Source organism: Caretta caretta, chromosome 7, assembly GCF_965140235.1.
Source record: "Caretta caretta isolate rCarCar2 chromosome 7, rCarCar1.hap1, whole genome shotgun sequence".
NCBI classification, from domain to species: Eukaryota; Metazoa; Chordata; order Testudines; family Cheloniidae; genus Caretta; species Caretta caretta.
Genome location: NC_134212.1, coordinates 73,217,205 through 73,240,364, shown reverse-complemented (window position 1 = coordinate 73,240,364; position 23,160 = coordinate 73,217,205). Strand labels below are relative to the sequence as shown.

General features: G+C 43.2%; 1 protein-coding gene across 3 annotated transcripts in view; it reads left to right on the top strand.

Annotated features, from left to right (window-relative positions):
- BMPR1A (bone morphogenetic protein receptor type 1A) overlaps positions 1-23,160 on the top strand; it is a 177,104-nt gene that overhangs the window by 77,654 nt on the left and 76,290 nt on the right. For all 3 annotated transcript variants that reach the window (XM_048856774.2, XM_048856776.2, XM_048856777.2), the window contains one exon: positions 7,264-7,478. In XM_048856774.2, coding sequence (XP_048712731.2) covers positions 7,412-7,478 — 67 coding nt within the window. In that variant the 5' untranslated portion in view covers positions 7,264-7,411. The remainder of the gene's footprint in view (positions 1-7,263; positions 7,479-23,160) is intronic.

The window sequence follows — 23,160 nt, the reverse complement described above, 5'->3', positions numbered from 1 at the left end:
GCAAAATAGGCATTCAGTACCTCAGCCTTCTTGTCCTTTATTAGGTCTCCTTACCCACTAAGTGATGGAGCTACACTTTGCTTTGTCTTTCTCTTGCTTCTAATGTTTTTACAGAACCTCTCCTTATTGCCTTTTACGTCCTTGCAAGGTGTAGCTAGTTTTGTGCCTTAGCTTTTCTGATTTTGTCCCTATTTGCTTGTGCTCACCTTTAGCAATTTGTCCATGTTTCCACTTCTTGTACAGTTTCTTCTGGGTTTTTAGGTCATCAAAATGCTCCTCGTGCAGCCTTATTGATTTTCATGCATCCTATCTTTCCTTAGGATTGGCAAGTTTGTTGTTGTGCCTTCGATATTGTCTCTTTGAGACACTACCAACACTCTTGAACGCTTTTCCCTTAGATTTTCTTCCCATGGAACCTTACTTACCAAGTTCATCTGCTTCTTTGAAATCTGTTGTTCTTGTTCTGTTGCTCTCATTCCTTCCTTTCCTTAAAACTCAAGTTGCCTTCCACCTTTTGGTTTGCAACTAATTCCTCCCGGTTAGTCAAATTAAGTCTATAATGGCTGTCACCTGGGTTATTTGCTGGAGGAAAAACAAAGAATACTTGAAAACTTTGTGTAATGGTGAACTTCTTGCTTTGTTGAGTTTAAGATTTTTTTAAAAATCATAAGTTGTGGCCAGACCAACATTCATGAATCCATTTCGTGTCGTAACAGATTAGAAGATAGAAAATCAGTTGTTGGGTTGTATGTCATTATCAAAATCAGATATTTTCTGGAGAAATTCCATCTTGGACTAACCATATATTGATTAATTAATATTGACTGAGGCAGTGCACTTTATCAGGGACCTATAAAAGAGAAGAAAAAACTGGATTATGTTGTTTTTGGCACCATTTTCAGTGATGTCTCCCTCCCTCATTTACTTTCCAATTTTTATGTGCAATTATGAAATGACTAATTCAGGCTTAAATCTTCTAAACACACATTCTATACATATATTAAAAAGTGTGTATGTGTGCGTGTGTATCACTCCCCACCAGTGGGGTCTGATGAACACAGAAAATAATACACGGCCATGGGACAATATTCTTCTCCATCTCTCCTGTGGCACATGCACGGACTGTGCAGTGAAAGTCTAAAAGAAGGCAAGCCACGGTGATTTTGAATGGGTTGTGGCACTACTGGATTCACTGACCATGCACAGGCTGTATGCTGCACTCTAACTGTGCCACATAGACCCTGCTGGACTGTGGTAACGTACTCCAGGCACTTAGAGTGCATCAAGAGTCCACACAGTGCAGTTAGAGCTTAATATACAGCTTGTGGCTTGGGCAGTGAATCCAGTGCCCAAAACCCTGCTGACAATGGCTGTGGCTTGCCTTCCATCAACCCCCCAGTGCACAGTCTGAAGGGGAGGAGAAGCTGTGTGGGGAGAAGGGGCAGGAGGAGGAGAGAGTGAATGTGACAGAGGAGGGAGAAGAGGCAGAGGATCATCCTAGGAAGAAGGTCCAGGCCCGAGGCAGCATAGGAGGGCAGATTTCCGAGGTCTGACTCACCTCTTTTCCCTATTTGCGAGTCAGGGGCACATTGAGGGAGGGAGGGGTCCAGGGATCCCAGGATTTGCCAGTTGGCTATAAAGAGGTAGGGGAGGGGACAGCGGGGGAGAGGTCTCGGTTTCTCTGGGGGGAGTGGAGGTTAGCAGAGAGAGGCTCAGGAAACCTCCATAATTCCTCCCTTATTTTTTTTTTCCATTAACATCCCTGAAAGTCTTACTGCAAGGTTGGCATCTTTGCCTTTAGATGTAAAATTTTGTTGTTGTTTTTTTAAATAGAGAACATGAAATATTCAGGTTATGTCTACCTTATTTTTCTGGGGCTTTTTGTAGGGATCAAACATAGCCAACTCACGTATTTTTAAAGGTATTGAACTGTGTCTACACTAGATGCAAGGTTGTGTTTAAGGTTACATGAACACTTTCTCAAGCATACCCTATTTTCCTAATCTGGAAAAATACTCTGTAGACAAATGGAGAACAGGTAGTCTTGACACCTATTTTAAATCAAAGACATGATGTACACTTAGGAAGACAAGCTCAAATGAGGGATAAGGAAACTCTCAAGACTCATCTGTGACCTATCTTGACCTCAGGAAGACCAGATTTAACATTAACATTTAAAAAAAATTGGAATTAAGTGGTAACAAATTTAAGATCTTGTGTATATATCAGAGACAAACAAAAATAGATCTCACATACCCCTTGAATTTTATTAACATGTCACTTTTGAGATAAATCTTTTAAGTGGCAACGTGCTTGCAACACATCAGAATAGTTTCAGCAGTTATGGAATAATTACACAGCTTGCTTTTAAATATTTTGTTGCATACAGATTTATTTTAAAAAAATTAAGATAGGAATGATCCAGCTATAAAGTATTGTTTTTAGTGCTATAGTAAGAACAAAAATATATAAATATTTTGGGAAAGGAGGTTAAGAATGGTTTTTAAAATTTCATAAGGATAATATCTCACTTCCATGAAAACAGCACCCCAAAATTAGAAACTGGTACTGAACTTCCAATGTTATAATTTTCCATGCTGGGCAAATTCAGAGAAAATAAGTCAAAAGTAACGTACAGTGAAGTTTTTACAGAGGTGGATGATTATTGCCTGTTTGCATGGGGGATGACATTTTTAAATTATTAGCATATATAAACTGTTTTTGGTGTAGGGATAAAATTAATCATATATTAGATGAAACCGCACACTGAAGCCTCTTTTAATTCTACGTTAGAGATCCATTTTGAAGTAAAGATTTGTGCCAATTATGCAGTAAGTGAACTTGCTCAAAGTGTCACCCACCTGCCTCAGTGAGTGGGGAAACTTGATGAGGCTAATGGCAAAGAGAGACAAGCCCAGAAGTGAGGGAGGGGAACACTCTGTGAGGGGCACCATTGTAGCTGCTGCTCCTCTGCTCTGGGAGGCTCTGTCACAAGTTGGAAGGGAGGAGTGCTGACTGGTCAACATCCCCCAGCTCCTGGAGCACGGACCATGTGGTGTGGAACCACTGTTGGGTCCGTTCCTGCAGTGAGAACTACATAGGAGACATATGAAGCTCCGTTGACACTAATTGATCACTAAAATGACTGTTTTCTCAATTGTAGTTTATTTAAGATACTTATTTAAGGTGGAATACTAGTAGATGTGGTGTGGCATGTTTTTACAAAATATGGTAATCTTTATGACACTTGACTTCAGCAATCTCCTGTGAAATTTTTCCTGAGAAGTGGAGTGAGACCACATTTTTTGTGTGTGCAAATTACAGCACCGTTGGGATAGCAGAGTGCAGGATAGTAAGACCCTACTGTGCGTATTATACCTTGCAAACCTCCATAAAGAAATAACACTTCAAAAAATAATTAAACAGTACGTACCAGGTTACCCTACTTACTAGAACTTGAGAAGAAGTCATGACTCTTTTTACCCTTTTGCATTAAATAGAAACTTAGCTGACTCATTCATTTAAGTATTTTATTAAGAGTTGAAATTTCTAGACTTTTCCTTCTTTCTCCTGAAAATTTAACAACACAGAAAGTGACCAGATTCATGTTTAATACTGCTATATTGATGTTTCATAATTACAAAGTTGCTTTTTTATGGATTCCCAGACATACCAATGTTAATTTTAAAATGATTTCAAAGAATGAATATTTTTGTTTTTATATTGCTTAAAACTTACACTAAAGATAGTAATTAAAGTGTTTTATAGTTTTTCAGAATATTTGCATAGTGTATTATGTAAAGAGTATACACCAACATTTCTCAGAGTAGCAGCCATGTTAGTCTGTATCCGCAAAAGAAAAGGAGGCCTTGTGGCACCTTAGAGACTAACAAATTTATTTGAGCATAAGCTTTCATGAGCTACAGCTCACTTCATCGGATGCATTCAGTGGAAAATACAGTGGGGAGATTTGTATACACAGAGAACATGAAACAATGGGTGTTACCATACCCACTGTAACGAGAGTGATCAGGTAAGGTGAGCTATTACCAGCAGGAGAGTGCATGGGGCGGAGGGGGGAGTGGGGACCTTTTGTAGCGATAATCAAGGTGGGCCATTTCCAGCAGTTGACAAGAACATCTGAGGAACAGTGGGGTGTAGGTGGGGAATAAACATGGGGAAATAGTTTTACTTTGTGTAATGACCCATCCACTCCCAGTCTTTATTCAAGCCTAAGTTAATTGTATCCAGTTTGCAAATTAATTCCAATTCAGCAGTCTCTCATTGGAGTCTGTTTTTGAAGTTTTTTTGTTGAAGAATTGCCACTTTTAGGTCTGTAATCGAGTGACCAAAGAGATTGAAGTGTTTTCCGACTGGTTTTTGAATGTTATAATTCTTGACATCTGATCGTGTCCATTTATTCTTTTACAAAGAGACTGTCCGGTTTGGTCAATGTACATGGCAGAGAGGCATTGCTGGCACATGATGGCATATATCACCTTGGTAGATGTGCAGGTGAACGAGCCTCTGATAGTGTGGCTGATGTGATTAGGCCCTATGATGGTGTCCCCTGAATACATATGTGGACACAGTTGGCAACGGGTTTTGTTGCAAGAATAGGTTCCTGGGTTAGTGGTTCTGTTGTGTGGTGTGTGGTTGCTGGTGAGTATTTGCTTCAGTTTGGGGGGCTGTCTGTAAGCAAGGACTGGCCTGTCTCCCAAGATCTGTGAGAGTGATGGGTCGTCCTTCAGGATAGGTTGTAGATCCTTGATGATGCATTGGAGAGGTTTTAGTTGGGGGCTGAAGGTGACGGCTAGTGGCGTTCTGTTATTTTCTTTGTTGGGCCTGTCCCGTAGTAGGTAACTTCTGGGTACTCTTCTGGCTCTGTCAAACTGTTTCTTCACTTCAGCAGGTGGGTATTGTAGTTGTAAGAACGCTTGATAGAGATCTTTGTCTCTGTCTGAGGGGTTGGAGCAAATGCGGTTGTATTGTAGAGCTTGGCTGTAGACAATAGATCATGTGGTGTGGTCTGGATGAAAGCTGGAGGCATGTAGGTAGGCATAGCGGTCAGTAGGTTTCTGGTATAGGGTGGTGTTTATGTGACCATCTCTTATTAGCACCGTAGTGTCCAGGAAGTGGACCTCTTGTGTGGACTGGTCCAGGCTGAGGTTGATGGTGGGATGGAAATTGAGTACCTCTCCAACTCATCATCAAGGATCTACAACCTATCCTGAAGGACAACCCATCACTCTCACAGATCTTGGGAGACAGGCCAGCCTTGCTTACAGACAGCGCCCCAACCTGAAGCAAATACTCACCAGCAACCACACAACCCCCCGCTGTTCCTCAGACGTTCTTGTCAACTGCTGGAAATGGCCCACCTTGATTATCACTACAAAATGTTCCCCCCACCCCCGCTCTCCTGCTGGTAATAGCTCACCTTACCTGATCACTCTCGTTACAGTGTGTATGGTAACACCCATTGTTTCATGTTCTCTGTGTATACAAATCTCCCCACTATATTTTCCACTGAATGCATCCGATGAAGTGAGCTGTAGCTCATGAAAGCTTATGCTCAAATAAATTTGTTAGTCTCTAAGGTGCCACAAGTCCTCCTTTTCTTTTTACCAACATTTCTGTTGTTACTTTTAAAATATGGAAGTGTGTCCTGTGAAGCCTTATTAATAATAGCAAAAATATCATTGCATGGTATGTTGCAGTTAGGGACTTCCCCAGTGTTTTATGGCTTTGTGGCTCATTAGCCACAAATATATTCTTCCTTTGCAGGAATTCTGTCAGTTTCTTGTGATGAAGCCTCTTTGTTACTTCATAAGAAGTCACAGATGTGTGAAAAGTAGGCCACAGGTCGAAGGCTGCATGCCCCCTACCCCTACAAATTGAAAGTGACAGACACCTCCCTGCTCTGCCACTAATTTGCCTCCATGTTAAATGCCTCTGAAGCACTAATTAAAATGAAAACTTCTTGAGTCCTACCAACAGACTGATTGAGTTATTTATGGTGGAAGTGGTCACCAACGGTAATTGCAGCACATCCTTGAACAAATAGAAATTTTTGCACTCAAGAATAGCGCCAGGCTGACAGGGGTCATAGAGTTCAAGCCCACTGAAACAAGAGGCCAAAGAAAGGCAAAATCAGTGTTCTGTTCATCTTAATACAAAATCTCCTTTGTCTTGGTTAACTGCTTAGGTGTCCGAGTTGCTTTTTAGTCCTTTGAGACCTAATTATGCTTCCTTTAACTAATCACCATAAAAACTTCATTAGGGAATAATGTGACTACTACTGCTGAATTTTAATTTAACCATGATACTTGTCTACTGTGGTCCTGAAAAGGTGACTTTTAAATTTGACAGTCTTGCCTATTTCTTTTCAATGAATGAACAGATTATAATTTTTTAAAACTTTTTAGCCAAGTGCACATCCATGTAACAGCCATGATTTTTCAGTGGAGGCTTACTGTCCGCACAAAACTGCTCATTGGAAGCCAGGAAGATACTAATGTTCTAAGATGGGGTTAGAGAGCATATTAATAATTGATTTCACTGGTGTTGCATGCTGGAATGCAGCATCTTTTTCAAAAAGAGGGCACAGATACTACATTAGATGTTTCTTAGAGCCTGAATGTAAAATTAAACTCACTAAATATATTTTTAAGATTAACTTTTTAAGTAGTCTTGTACAGTACGCCTAACTTGTTATAGTAGTAAAAATAAATGGTTAAGTTGACTTCCTTGCCATGAAATTATATTTTTCATTGACATGCTGGCCGCTCTTTATGCTTTTTCTCAAGTGTGATGGCAGAATGTACTGTGATTTTGTTGCAGTAGAGACCTGGAAAATTATAGATAAAAGTTCTTGCTCACAGTTTAGTAATATAATAGGAATAAATTATAATAGGTGTCAATATAACCATTTTAAAACACGATTTACACACTAATGTATTCAACAGCATGATACCAATATGTGAGCCTGAATTACAGTCATCTGTTGTGGGCTAATAATCTTGATATGCATTTGAACCACATGTTGTATTCCCAAGTATTTTGTCATGTAGCTTGAATAGTAAATCTTATGATCATTAAAACTAGCATTTATGTTGGGGCTAATGCATCTTAATGAATGTATTCAGTAGGCTAGTTGTATTGTGTCCACTGAAAACATTTTCTGCCTTTTTTTTTCATCTTTCAGAAGGCTTGGAGGAATTTTAAACATTTGCTTAACACCTTAATTTCACTTTCTTTCAGGAGACAAGTTGGAATATTTATTAAATCATCACTACTGTCAGCCACCAAATCTCATTAGGCTTCACTGAACAAACCAAGTTTAAAATTTGTCAAGCAGCAGGACCAGTTGCTAAGGGTGACAGTGCACGGGAAGGATTAAAAGTGAACCATGACTCAACTGAAACTATACGTCAGATTACTAGGAGCCTATCTGTTCATCAGTCTTCATATTCAAGGTAAATTCATATTCATTTAAATAATCTCATTTTTTTTTTAATAATCTTTCATTTGGAGTGGCTGTAAATTCCAGTGGTTTTATGATATGGGTCCTGTTCAAATATCTGAATGTACAGTACTGTTCTTTTACGAGAGTAAAGATTGTGTGGCTAATCAGTTGCATGTTTGTGTTAGAAGATTGTGAGGGAGTAAATTTAGTAATGAGTGTTTAAATTGATTTAAATGTTAAGTCTTTTCTATCTCTCTTTCTCAGTGTGCATGAGTGAGTCTCACTAATTGTGATTGATATCATGTCTGCATAAAAGGGATGACTTTATTTATATTTCCTTACGCAAATGTGGATAACTTGTATTTTCTTTTTGGATCTGATATCATGGGCATGTATAGATGTTACTGTGGACAAGTGATCAGTCAGCCTCAAACTGTCCAAAGAAGTACGCAGAATTGCTGATGACTATCCACGGTACAAATTATGAAAGTGTGAAAATCATGTTCTGAACATATGCAGTAGTTTTCTGCTAAGTTAATTACATATGCGCATCACTACTTACCCTGAGAGCTCCAAATTAGCACTTCTAAGTGTTTTGGGAAACTAGGGTGTGTTGGTAAATAGGAGTACTTGTGGCACCTTAAAGACTAACCAATTTATTTGAGCATAAGCTTTCGTGAGCTACAGCTTGCGAATACAGACTAACACGGCTGTTACTCTGAAGCCTTGGTAAATAGGATCTTCTTGTTGCTTTCCTTGTGGAAAAAGCTCCCTAGCCTAAGGGAATATGTAAACGACTGGGAACCAGGAGGGCTGCTTGTACTCTATTTGCAGCACTTCACAACCCTTACTTTGAGTGATCTGTTACTACAGCCTTGATGGCTGAAATCTGGAAGTTGCAGTTTAGCATAGAAATACTTATTGAGTGGTAGTTCATGGCCTTGTTGAAGCAGGGGAACTGCTTTTCATTTGCGCAAGCTGTAAGCCTTTGGAAATTAAGTACTGTGCATGTACATCAGTGTTTCTGTTACGTTTCAGAGCACATGTAAGAGAAGATGTGCTATATGTCCATCCAGAAATGGGCAAGGAGAAATCTTCTATTGAGAGGAGGAGACCTATACCATCAGTTTCTTCAAAATTTGAGCTTTCATTCAAAACCAAAAACCTGGAAAATTGTAGTTTTATGAAAAAAGAAAAGGAGAACTTGTGGCACCTTAGAGACTAACAGATTTATTTGAGCATAAGCTTTCGTGAGCTACAGCTCACTTCATTGGATGCATTCAGTGGAAAATGCAGGTTGCAGAGGAGTTCACAAACATACACAGGGCATACCCGAGTAGAGTTCTTTCCTAAGTCTACAGACTGCTCCAGTACCACTGCATTGATTATAGCTTTTCCAAACAGCTGTGCAGTTAACAGGACTCTAGACAGTTTGACTGCTATTATTTAGTGCATATATGTAAACAGGTTAGCAGCTTCTTGCCAGACGCACATCAATCACTACTTGATGTCATATGGATGGCTCAGTTTTATTTTTAGATGTCACTTGAGCTGCTTATTCTTCATGAGTAAGAGCCCTCCGAAGATGGAATTAGATGTAAAGGGAAAATTATTTTGTAGTTCTCCATGTGATGGGTCTTCTCTGTAACTTGAAGTCTTCAAATCATGATTTGAGGACTTCAGTAACTGAGCCAGAGGTTAGGGGGTCTATTACAGGAGTGGGAGGGTGAGGTTCTGTGGCCTGCAATGTGCAGAAAGTCAAAGTAGATGACTGGTGCCTGTGCCCTGGATGCCCCTGTGCCGTCCGACCTGAGGGCATCAAGGGCAGAGAGGTCTCTGCTGTCCCTCACTTTCTTCTGAATTCCTTTGGTGGTGAGAGAGCTCCCCCTGTCTGATTCTCTGCACACATTATGACTTTGCTACTCTTTTATATAGTTAGGTTAATATAGGTTTTTCAGGGTTTTTTTTAATAGTGGTAGGCGTGACACGCACCCCAAGTTCTTCGCAGTTATATTGTTGTGATCTGATTAAGATATAATTATGATGTATTTTATGCAAGATAAGTCGTGCAGGGTGTCGTTGGAGAGGTTGTGATTTGCTGAATGTGATTGTCCTATTTGTATGTGTGTATCTTCTTTGTATCTGAGGTTATGAATATTGACTATGTATCTGTATTTCAGGTATAGTTGCACCTGGGTGGTGCCCACTGGACAGGATGCTTTCAATCTGGATGGTGGGTGGGGAAGGGCCTGTTCAGGGCAGTGGGTCATTGGGAAAAAAACAGAGGGCCTTTGGGGGGAGGCTTGTCTCCTACCTGGGGAGTCTTCCTGAGAGCGCTACAGAAAGCCTCCAAGTGATGGCTGCTGTGACTCTGCAGGAACATGTGATGAGACCACATGTCTCTGGACTCCCATCTTGGGATGTCAGTGTTTTTCCATGGACCAGGCTGGGAACCAAGTTTTGGGAACAAAAGGTTCCCACCATATGCAAAGGCTGTCTGGGGCAGGGAGTGACATCATCTGGTGTTCTTCACTCCCCACCCAGGAAGACTCCTGGAAACACCTGAGCAGCGAAGACTGAACTGGGGGAAGTGCTGAACCCAGGCTAAAGGGATTTTTAGCCTGTGAATAAAACAGCTGGCTTTGCAGCTTGGAACCCCCAAGTGCAGCTTGCCCCTTAAGAATCTACAGCCTGCTTGTATAATCTTTTAGGTTGAGAATCTGATATTCATATTAAATCTATTTAGTTTATTAAGTTTAGTTTGCATTTTTGTTTATTTGCTAGGTAATCTGCTTTGATCTGTTTGCTTTCACTTACAATCACTTAAAATCTGTCCTTTGTAGTTAATAAACTTGTTTTTGCTTTATCTAAACAAGTGAGCTGAAGCCCAACAGTCTCCGAGGAGAGACTTTAACAAGGGTAAAGGATCTCCTGCGAGATCTTTACCCTCTGTATTGACAGCGCAGAAGGCAGGTGTCTCAGGCTGTCATAACACCTCAACCGCGGCTTCTGCAGAGGCAGGAACCTGACCTCCCGTGCCGGGAAGGCTTCTGCGGCACCGAGCACTTGAGTGCTAAAAATAGCCACGGTGCGGACCACGTGCTCTGATCAGATGCCGACAAGAACATCAGCACCGACCCCCTCTGGGCTAAAAATAGCTGCTGTGCAGGTTGCGTGCTCTGCTCCGCTGCCGACAAGAACTTTGGCACCAACCCCCTCCAGGCTAAAAATAGCTGTGGTGCTGACTGCGCGCTCTGCCTCGGTGCTGGGAAGAACGTTGGCATCAAACCTGCCTCCAGCACCAGCAGTGGACCCCCTGCAGGGCTCCTCCACACGCCCTGAGGCACCAGTGAGGCTTTCAATTGACAATGCGCTAGAGCACAGTTCAAGCTAAGCACAGCCCAGGGAGCAGGAGCAACAGTTTCTCACTCAAGATGACCTCAGTACCACCTGAGCCTAACTCCCTGCTCCTGGATACACAGGGCTCATTTTTTGAACAGCCGCTCTCCGCACCTGAACTGGCTACCTTTACTGATAGCGAACCTGATGTACCAGAAGGCGGAGTTCTCCCCACCTGCTTCTCCTCCTCCACCGGAATCTTTTCCGCCTCAAGTCACGGCTCACAACCACCAGTCTTAGTTTCCCTACTGTACCCCTCCGTAGACAGCACTGGGTTCTCCTACCTTATGCCTTGGCCTCAGTGGTACCCTTGGCCACATCCTCCTACCACTCACCCTCAGACCTCTTCTACCGAACCACTACCTCCTTCTGTGCCTCTATCTCCAGCTCCATCCACTTCTAGGGTGCCTGAACCCCTCCTGAGAACATGAGCTGTGGACCATATCCTAACTTACTGACCCTTGGCTCTCCATCGGCTCCAGACGGAACCCTCTTCCCTCCGCCTCCACAGAACATGGACGACTGTAAACAATTTCAAGAACTTTTCAAGAGGGTGACACTCAGTCAAGACATCCCCTTAGAAGAGGTTCAGGAAACACAACATAGGCTCCTCAGAATCCTTCAACCCTCTGTGCCCTCAAAGATCGCGCTCCCCATAAATGAGGCACTCTTGGAGCCAGCTGACACACTCTGGCAAACTCCAGCTTCTTTATTACCAACTTGCAAAAGGCTGAACGTAAATACTATGTTCCCACTAAGGATGCTGACTTCCTATTTTCTCATCCACAACCGAACTCTCTTGTCATAGATGTAGTTGCACAACGGACAAAACAGCCGCAATACAAGGACCTTAAACGCCTTGACGTCTTCAGTCGCAAGGTTTTACACGTCCTCCACTCTACAATAAACTTTTCGAATTTGCCTCCTACATTCCAGAGGATATGAGATCAGACTTTAAATCAATCCTGGTTGAGGGCCAATTAATTTCCAGAACGGCCCTACAAGCAGCTCTGCTACTGCAACTACTGTGGTTAAATGCAGATCTTCATGGCTCTCTGCATCTGGCATCCCTAAAGATCTGAAGACCAAAGTGGAGGACCTCCCCTTTGATAAGGATAAACTTTTCTCCAAAAAACCTGATGAACTCCTCCACACCATGAAAGATTCTAGAGCAACACTGCGCACCCTGGCATTCACCCATCTTTTCCCAGGAGACAACAATACCAACCCTACCAAAGACCACACACACAACAGCATTATAAGCCTCAACCCAAATCATACGCCATAACTAGGAGTCGCACTACACCCCCTTAGCACAGACAAAATCAAGCTCAAGCAGCCACCTCCCACCCACTGGGGAATAAACAACAATTTTGAAATATTGGTCAAGGGTCTGCAGGACACCCCCTTGAATCCACCGCCTGCTTGCCCGTTTGGCCACAGCCCCAGAGTTTCCAACATGCCTGGCAGTGGATTACACAGGACCGCTGGGTCTTTGAAAGAGTTCAGTCCGGTTACTCTATCCCCTTTATATCCTACCGTTCCCCCTTTCCTGTCCCTTTTCAGGGACCCCTCTCACGAGCACTTACTTCGCGTAGAAGTGGCTTACCTTCTACAACTAGGCACAGTGGAAACTGCCAACACAAGATCAAGGGAAAGGGTTCTACTCCTATTACTTTCTGATTCAGAAAAAGACCGGGGGATGGAGGCCTATACTGGACCTATGCCGACTGAATAAATTCATGAGGATACAAAAATTCAAGATGATCACACTGGGCACAGTAATTCCTGCACTGGATCAAGGGGACAGGTTCACAGCCCCCTACCTAGAGAACGCTTATTTTCATATACCAATTCATCCAGCTCACAGACACTTCCTATGATTCACAATCGGTCACGACCATTTTCAATACAGAGTTCTTCCTTTTGGACTCTCCACAGCACTGAGTCTTTTCCAAGACTCTAGCCATGGTCGTGGTTCACCTCCACAGACATGGAATCACGCTTTTTCCCTACCTGGACGATTGCCTCATCAAGGGCAACTTCTATGGCGAGACACTTCAAGCTACCCATTTCGCCATCTCCCTCTTTCACAGCCTAGGCCTCCAAATAAACTTCCAGAAATCCACCCTGACACCTACACAACAGATGGAGTTAATTGGAGCTCATCTGGACTCAATCTGAAGCAGAGCCTCACTCCCAAATCACTGATTCCTCACTATCACAGCTGATATGCACACTCTCTGTTGGTCCCAGGACACAGGCAAGAATCTGCCTACAGCTCCTTGGTTACATGGCAACCACCAATTTTGTGGTCCAGCATGCCAGGCTATAAATAAGATGTCTTCAGGGCTGGCTCAACTCCAACTTCAAAGCCAACAGACACACCTTAGGGATGCTGCTAACTCCTCCTCCCAGTGTTCTAGCTTCCCTACACTGGTGGACAAGACCAGAAAACTTCTGCATGGGTGTTCCCTTCCAGCAACTATCCCCAACGCTCATGCTCACCACAGACATTTCCCTAATCGGCTGGGGAGTGCATCTAGGAGGACACAGGGCACAAGGCCAATGGTCCACATCAGAGACGCGCCTACACATAAATCTCTTAGAGCTCAGAGCAGTGCGACGAGCATGCCTTCACTTTCTTCCTCTCATAAAGAACAAATCTTTTCAGGTCTTAACAGACAACATAGCATGTATGGTTTACATCAACAGACTAGGGAGAGCCCGATCACATTCCCTATGCGTGGAAGCCATCTGACTATGGAATTGGTGCACACAACATCAAATACAAATCATTGCCTCATAACTACCTGGCTGCCACAATACTACTGCCGATGCACTCAGCAGGCACTTCTTGACAGAACGCAAATGGGAACTGCACCCCGCAGTATTTCAACAGCTCTTCTCCCTCTGGGGCAACCCATCAATAGACCTCTTTGCCACAACCCAGAATTGAAAATATTGCCTGTTTTGCTCCAGAGTGGGACTCAGGACTGCATCCCTAGGAGATGTGTTCCTCATCCCATGGAACAACTCTCTTCTGTATGCCTTCCCACCAATCCCTCTGCTACACAGGGTTCTTCGGAAGATCATAGACAATAATGCGCGGGTCATACTTATTGCCCCGGCTTGGTCCAAACAGTCGTAGTATCCTTACCTAATCCGCATGTCCTCCCATCATCCATGGACTCTCCCACCATAAAACGATTTCTCACAGGCCTACAAAATCTCTACCCTGAAATTTACCCAATGGCAACTACATGGAATCTTAACCTCGTTCTTCACGGTCTCATGAAACCCCTCCACTCGAGCCCTTGGCTACCTTGTCTCTTCTTCATATGTCCATGAAGGTAGCTTTCTTAATTGCAATAACATCAGCAAGGAGAGTTGGTGAAATAAGCGCCCTGATGGCCTATCCTCCCTACACAACCTTCTCCAAAGACAGAGTCACTCTGAGACCACATCCTAAATTTCTCCCTAAGGTGGTATCCACCTTCTACCTTAACCAACCAATATACGTACCTATTTTCTATCTAAACCTCACGAGACTCTGAAAGAGGCAATCCTGCATACTCTCGATGTCAGGCGAGCAATTGCCTTTTATTTAGACAGGACTAAGCCACTCCGTAAGTCCCCACGACTCTTTGTCTCCATTACCGAAAGATCGAAAGGTGCGGCTATCTCTAAGCAACGTCTGTCCAAGTGGATCTCTAACTGCATCAGATGCTGTTACAGTACTCACTATATTCAACCACCCGAAGGCATTAGAACTCATTCCACTCGAGCTATGTCGACATCCATTGCCTTTCTACATAACGTACCCTTTCCTGACATCTCTAAAGCGGCTACATGGTCCTCTGAACACGTTTGCCAAACTCTCTGCTATCACGCAAGATACCACGACAGACACCATAGTAGGCCATATAGTACTGTCTACAGTAGTCACTGCCGCATCTTCAAAGTCCCACCGAGCATGGTGGGTACTGCTACACATTCACCTAGAGTGGAGCACCCACAGGGACAGCATTCGAAGAAGAAGAAGAAGAGAAAGTTATTCACCTTGCAGTAACTGAAGTTGTTCGAGATGTGTCCCCCTGTGGGTGTTCCACTCCCCACCCTCCTCCCCTCTACTTTGGAGTACTAGTATTCTATACCCTAGTGCTCTGTTCCCCCTCGCCCCCAGCCTGGCCCCATGGGCTCCCTCTCCCCCGCTCACTCACATGTCACTTCACATGGAGATAAAGTGTCTCTCCTGGCCCCGAGGAGCCCTGCCCCTGCCAGAGACTGAAGGGTGCGGGCAGGGAGGGTCAGAGAGACTCAGCTTCGCTCCACCAGTGATGGTTTGCACTGCTCCGGGCTCCTTGGGGGCGGGATGGGGGGTGGAGCCGGAGCCCTCAGCCAACCGGCTGAGGAGTGAATGGGTGGAGGGGAGGGGCCAGCAGGGCGGGATCTGGGAGAAGCCTGCTGGCCCAGTGCTGGGGAGGGGACAGAGAAAAGGAGTCTGCGCTGCAGCCAAGTGAAGTCCCGCCACAGCCACCGAGGGGAAGCCCTGAGCCCCTTGCGGCGGCGCCCCCCTGACTAGACTAGGGAATCCAGGAGTTGCCACTATAAAAATAAACCCATGGGTTCTTGCGGGGAGGAGAGTCTTTTGACCACTGCAGATTTCAGCTTACAGTGCTGTTTAAAGCAAGGAAACCCCAAAGAGGAAGTTGTTGATGTGATTGTTAAAGACGGACATCCTTTTTTGCACATTAACTATTTCCTATATGGCTTAACTAGAATAGTTTTATTACCAAAGAAGTAGAACCCTAGTTCCACAATTTCACAGTGCAGAGACTGAAGATTTTAGAAAAGGTGCTGTCGTATTTTGTCACTCATTCTCCCATTGTTATAAAAATGTGCCCTCTGCTGAAATTTTGCACAGAAGAACATCATTCACTTTTTATTCGCCTCTTAAAAAATTAAGTTTGGCTATTTAAATTTTAAAACAAAATTTAAAAAATAAGTTGAAAGTTTAACTCTTACCTGCTGATCCTTGCTCCAAAAGAACAGGGCAGCTATCCATATGACTGTCTTCAGAGATCACATGCCTGGTACTTGAGATGTCACTGGAAGGGGGATGTTATGCTAAATTTGTCAGACTTCAGAAAGCAGTGAAATAATTAACACTTTTTTACACTCCAAGAAGCTGAAGATGTTTTTAAAAGGGAACGTGCTGACATATAAGCATGTTACCTAGAGCAAAATCCACATAACAGTGTATGTTAAATCATTGCTGTCCTCAACCTTGGTATTAGGTAGAAAACTGGTAGATTTCAGTTTTGTTGTAGCAGATGCTTTTCAGAATCTGTGTTTCAACATACAAAAATAATCTTTAAATGAAAGTAACTTCATAAAAAATTCAGTCAGCTGTTGTTCACAGGGAAGGTCCAGAGACTCATTACAATGGGTCTGACTTCTTCTTGCAGTTCTTTGAAGGCAGAAACCAAACCTGTCAATCAAGATCGGCAGGGTGTGACCTCTCTGAAGACCCAGTCAGCCAGTAGGAACTGGCCTGTGAAACTGTAGGAAGGTTTTCCTGACCATTATTCCTGTTCAGAGCAACAGGAGAGAAAAAATTAAAAACAACCAGAAAAGGATCCTTTTTATTCTTAGTGGTTAGATTATTAGATTCTAAGCGTTTGTCTATAATTGACCAGCATAGTTATGTCAGAATAATGATTCTACCATAGTTATACTGGTAAAACTCCCTGTGTGGATACACTGTTCTGAAATAAAGATGATTTCGCCAAACCAGCTGTTTAAACTGTGTAAGCCCGAATCTTTTATAAACTATAATTTAAGACTGATGTGCTGACATAGTTTCTGCTGCTTCTTCTTTGACTATCGGGAATAAAGGGTATCCTGAAAGTTTCTTAGGCATTTTGTGTTGAGTTCCCCTCTACACAACATCTTGCCTTGTCAATTTTTTCTGTCTTGTAATCAGATCAGACACAACTGTTTAGCAGGTCTTTAGTATGGTGTCATTGATTCCATTCAAAGACATATTTGATGCTAAAGTTCCTTTGGATCAGAAATAGTTATTTCTGTGCCAGACCACTCTCTTGTTAGGTGACTCGTTCTTCCTTGCCAGAAAGTTCACATTTGCATACTTCCCAAAGCCCAGGTCCCAGAATACACATTACTAAACTGTGATATTTTTCTCTCAGTTAGGATGCATACAGCCAAGCTTTGAACTTCCCATATCTCTATAGACTGTAAAATAAATAAATGGGAAGTCATGCTGAATTACGAACTTTATGAAATCATAAATATGGAATGAAGTTGTTTTGTATGAGCTGTTACATTAAACATGCCATTTAAAAAAGTCAAATTGTTTACCAGCTATACATTGGTAAGCAACTCTTTGCAAAGAGATGTACCTTTAAAGGAGTATTTTGGAGGTCTTCTGGACCCTCCATAGTAGCTATTAAAACTCAAGCTCAGTTCTAAGCCTGATTTACAACTAATTTTTCTTCTCCACCTCCTAACTTCACCAAAATCAAACTATTCCACTTCTCATTTTGCATGCCACATTTTTCCCATAGTAAAATTTCTCTGGAAGGTTTTGGGGGGAGGGTGGGTGGGTTACAAATTGCTTTCGAGATACAGTCTTCCAGAATTCTCACTTCTGGGTCTTACCTAACTGGCAGAACTACCATAGCTGTTAAAGAATGTTGTCCCCTAAGGCTGCGGTAGCAGGATAGGGCAGAAGCAAGGTCCCCTATCGTGGTGTGGTACTCAGTGTTCACACAGTATAAATGCTGCCGTCTGATCAGTCCAGTCATTTCCTTCTTGGTAGTGGAGAGTGAAAGAACCCCCTTTCACGGAGCTTCTTCATTACTCCAGCACTTCTTGTAGTAATGCCTTTACGGGAGGAAAACTGACTGCGCAACAGCTTCAACCCACTTACATGTGGCAGAACTGTGTTGATTACAGACAGATGCAGGGTGAATTTGATTTAAATCACTAGTCAGGAAGACTCTATTTAATCATGGATTTCTGCATAAAAGTGCTTTCTTGTTGGTTGTTTTAACCTTAATAGGTATTCTTCACAACTCAGAGGTAGATATAGGTTTAATTTTTAGAAGGTACACGCTATACATTTTAAAGTGATTTATTTTGAAAACTTTTCATGTTAGTTTTACTGCTGTATCAAAAAATGAATGATTGTTTGGTTATTTTATTTACCAAAGGTAATTGAAGCAGGTATTTACGAAGTCATTGGGAGGTGAACTATCTCCAATTCAACAGGTTAATCATTAATATTTGGAGGATTTTCTTGCCCTGCTGTATTAGGAGAACATCACCAGACAGACATTTAAATTGTTTTATTTAACTAAAACAACAATGTTAGGTATTCTGGATTTTTTTCTTCAACAGCAAACATATAATATTTTAACAAAATAAGCATATGAATTTTTGAATTTATTTAAACATTCAAGTTTTTTAAAATCAGGTTTGTTTTTGTTAAAATTGTTTTTAACTAAAATAGTTAAATGAAATATTTTAGTTCTGTTCCACCCCCAACAATCTTCTATTCATTGAACTTTTTGAAATTTTGCACTTTTAGAGAGCGGTAAGGGATTGACTCTGTGTACACAAATTTGCAGAGGGACAATAGGGTTGAAGTTTATTATTTCTCACCTCTATATATTTATTTATTTATTTTAAAACCTTGTTGCTGTTAACAAGCATGTTATCTCTGGAGACACAAATCCACAGTCTGAGAACTGCAAAACTAAGCATCTCTGATGATCTCTTCTAGACTGAGCACTGAGTCCCATTGGGTAGTGTGACATAGTTCCTCCTCTGTCTCGGTGGGTCCTGCACTTATTGGCAGATTTGCTTGCCTCAGGCAGCCCTCCGTTTGGCCACTCTTGCTAGTGGCTCAAATCTGCTGTCCACTCAGCTAATCTCATCACTGGCCAGCATGGGGGAAAAGGAGAACAATTCCCGCAGTCTCTGTGTCCCACCCTCTGGTGTTTCTCACAGACCAGGTCAACTCCTCCTGTGTCCAATCAGGAGTTGGGGGGATGGAAGGGGAACCCGGGCCCACCCTCTATACCAAGTTCCAGCCCAGGGCCCTGTGGATAGCAGCTGTCCACAATGTTCCCTATATCAGCTGCGTGACACCTACAACTCCCTGGGCTACTTCCCCATTGCCTTCCCCCCAGCACCTTCTTTATCCTCACTGCAGGATCTTCCTCCTGAAGCCTGGTCATGCTTGAACTCTTCACTCCTCCAGCAGCACGCCTTCTCACTCCCTGCTCCTGGTGCGCCCCCCTACTAACTGATGGGAGGTCCTCTTTAAACCAGGTGTCCTGATTAGCCTGCCTGCCATAATTGAATCTAGAAAGTTCTTAATTGGCTCCAGGTGTCTTGATTAGCTTGCCTGTCTTAATTGGTTCTGGCAGGTTCCTGATAGCTCTAGGGCAGCCCCTGCTCTGGTCACTCAGGGAACAGAAAACTGTTCATCCAGTGGCCAATATATTTGCCTTCTACCAGACTCCTGTATCCCACTGGTCTGGGTCTGTCACAGTAGATAGAAAGATTAACCTAAATAATCTATACAGAAGCCCCTGGAACCCCATAAAATTGGGTCCCTAATCCATGAACTATTGGAACTCATTAACAAAACTTTTCTTAAACATTACGTGAATATAGTGTCTCATACTATGGAATCAGAATTTATAATCCATATTCCATGATGAGAAATCTTTGAGCTATAATGTATCTTAATTAACACTGTCTTTATGTAGGTTTTTTCCTCAAAAAGCATTTTATAAAAAAAAATTGGATTTAAATAAAAAAAATCCAATTTTTTTAAAATCGTTGATTTTTATCCACCCAGGTTTTCAAATGATACCTCACAACGCATAACTTGTACAAAATTTATCATATGATACAATGTGTGACAACAGGATTTGGTGGTGATGGGGACTTCAACTACACAGACATCTTTTGGGAAAATAATACAGCAGGGCACAGATTATCCAACAAGTTCTTGGAATGCATTGGTGCATTTTTTTTAATTTCAGAAGGTGGGGAAGGCAACTGAGGAGAGGCTCTTCTATTTTGATTTTGACAAATAGGGAGGAACTGGTTGAGAATTTGAAAATGGAAGGCAGCTTAGATGAAAGTGATCATGAAATGATAAGAGTTCATGATTGTAAGGAATGGTAGGATGGACAACTGCACAATAAAGACAATGGATTTCAAGAAGGCAGACTTTAGCAAACTCAGGGAGTTGGTAGGTAAGATCCCATGGGGAGCAAGTCTACGGTGACAAAAAGGTTCAAGAGAGTTGGCAGTTTTTCAAAGAGACATTATTAAGTGCACAAGAGCAAACTATTTCAGTGCATAGGGAAGGTAGGAAGTATGGCAAGAGAGCACACTGGCTTAACCAGTAGATCTTCAATGATCTGAAACTCAAAAAGGAGTCCTACAAAAAGTGGAAACTATATTCATCCTTTGTAATTTGACCTAAACAACCACAAACATGTCGGGACAAAATTAGAAAGGCCAAGGCACAAAACAAGATTAAACTAGCGAGAGAGATAAAAGGCAACAAGAAAACATTCTGCAGATACGTTAGAAGCATAAGGAAGACCAAGAACAGGGTAAGCCTGTTACTGAACGAGAGAGGGAAAGACAATAACAGAAATGTGGAAATGGCAGAAATGCTAAATGACTTTATTTCAGTTCTTACCAAATAGTTTAGTGGCGATTGGATGTCTAACATAGTGAACACCAGTGAAAATGAAGTAGTATCTGAGGCTCAAATAGGTAAAGAACAAGTTAAAAATTACTTAGATAAGATAGATGTCTTTAAGTCACCAGGGCCAGATTAAATACATCCTAGAATACTCAAGGAGCTGAGTGAGGAGATATTTGAGCCATTAGTGATTATTTTTGAGAAGTCATGGAAGATGGGAGAGCTTCCAGAGGACTGGAACAGAGCAAATATAGTGCCAGTCTGTAAGAAGGGGAATAAGGACAACCTGGGAAATTAGAAACCAGTCAGCTTAACTTCAGTACCCGGAAAGATAATGGAGCAAATTATCAAGGTATCAGTTTGTAAACATCTGGAAGATAAGGTGATAAGTAAGAGTCAGCATGGATTTGTCAAGAACAAATTGTGTCAAACCAACTTAATAGCTTTCTTTGGCAGAGTAACAAGCCTTGTGGATGGGGGGAAGTGGTAGATGTGGTATATCTTGACTATAGTAATGCTTTTGATGCTGTCTCATATGACCTCATAAACAAACTAGGGAAATAAAACCTAGATGGAGCTACTGTAAGGTGGGTGCATAACTAGTTGGAAAACCGTTCTCAGAGAGTTATCAGTGGGTTCACAGTCAAGCTGGAAGGGCAGATCGAGTGGGGTCCCACAGGGATTGGGCCTGGGTCTGGTTCCGTTCAAGAACTTCATCAATGATTTAGATAATGTCATAAAGAGTACTCTGATAAAGTTTGTGGACAATACCAAGCTGGAAGAGGTTGCAAGTGTGTTGGAGGATAGGATTAAAATTCAAAATGATCTGGAGAAATGGTCTGAAGTAAATAGGAGGCAGATTAATAAGGACAAATGCAAAGCACTCCAGTTAGGAAGGAACTATCAGTTGCACATATACAAAATGGGAAATGACTACCTAGGAAGCAATATTGCGGAAAGGAATCTGGAGGTTTTAGTGGATCACAAGTTAAAGTATGAGTCAACAGTATAACACTGTTGCAAGAAAAAGTGAACATCATTCTGGGATGTTTTAGCAGGATTGTTGTAAGCAAGACATGAGAAGTAATTTTTCTCCTCTGCTCTATTCTGAGAAGGCCTCAACTGGAGTACTGTGGACAAATTGAAGAAGTCTAGAGGAGAGCAACAAAAATGATTAAAGGTCTAGAAAACATGACTTATGAGGAAAGATTGAAAAAATTACCTTTGTTTAGTCTGGAGAAGAGAAGACGAGGTGAGGGGGCGGAGGAGAGCATAACAGTTTTCAAGGACATAAAAGATTGTTTCAAGGAGGAGCAAGAAAAATTATTGTTGTTAACCTCTGAGGATAAGACAAGAAGCAGTGGGCTTAAATTGTAGCAAGGAAGGTTCTTCTTTGAGTGCTTGTTCACGTCCATTCCACATTAGGTGTGTGCACGCCGCATGCACGACTCGTGTCTGTTGCGTGAGGGACGGGCATCAAACTGAACGGTGTAGGATTTGCAAGGCGTTTAAGCCAAGAACAAGGAAAGAAAGAGACTTTCGTTTAAATAGCTGTTGATGGAGGCCGCATTGCAGCCACCGGGCCCGGAGTGCCCAACGCTGGCTCAGGCTTCCTCGGTGCATAGTGCCCCGGAGCCGTTGAGAGACCCAGCACCGGCTAAGCACCGTAAACTGTCGGCCACAGACCGCCAGACTAGGCCCTGGCACCGCTTGGTCCTCCCCGGTGAGGCCCCCAGCGCAGCCGAAAGGAAGGCGCAGTTGTTCCCCGCACAGGGGGCCAATGCCTCCCAAGACCCTGAGCGCCGATAAGAGTGGGAAGGCCGCAGTACTGGCTCTGATACCGGCAGTCCCAGCAGCACAAGTGCCACCGAGCATCAGTGCGGACGATGGGCTCGAGGGCATAACGGATCAGCCCTCCATGCCTGGCACCTTTGAGGCTGCAAAGGGCCTCATCGAGCTGTCAGCAGCGAGCCCCCTCTCTTTTGGGGAGAACCCTCCAGCACCCATGCCTCGCGTGCTGTTGAGGGGTAAGCCAGCAATGGTGTGCCACTCGAGGACACCGTTCCGGCACCGCTTCTGAAGTTGGTCCCGGTCGAGCTCCGACTCCGCGGACTCACAGTTGCCAGTGGCCCAGAAGGAGGTCATGGCACCGGGAGTGGGTCGGCGTGAGGAAGCACCGGAAAGGGCACACTGCTCTCCGGCACCACCCAGAGACCAGCACCGGGCGGCGTCAAGATGGCCTTCTCCAGAGGACTCCCACAGACGGTCCTGGTCCAGGGAACGCCAGCACCGGTCCAGATCCCAGTCCCGGGGATACCGGTACTGCTCCTGCTCCCGCTCAGCCAGGAGCCGCTCATTCTCCCGCCAGTGCAGATCGTTGGCACCGCCGTGGCCTTTGCAATTGGCATCACTGCAGTCCGGCGCCAACTCTAGCTGCTATAGCTACCCGCACCGGGCCCCGGACAGCAGGGACCCTCAGGTAGGCTGGAAACCACAATGGGGGCTGCCAGGCTTTTGGCCCTTCTGGACCCCC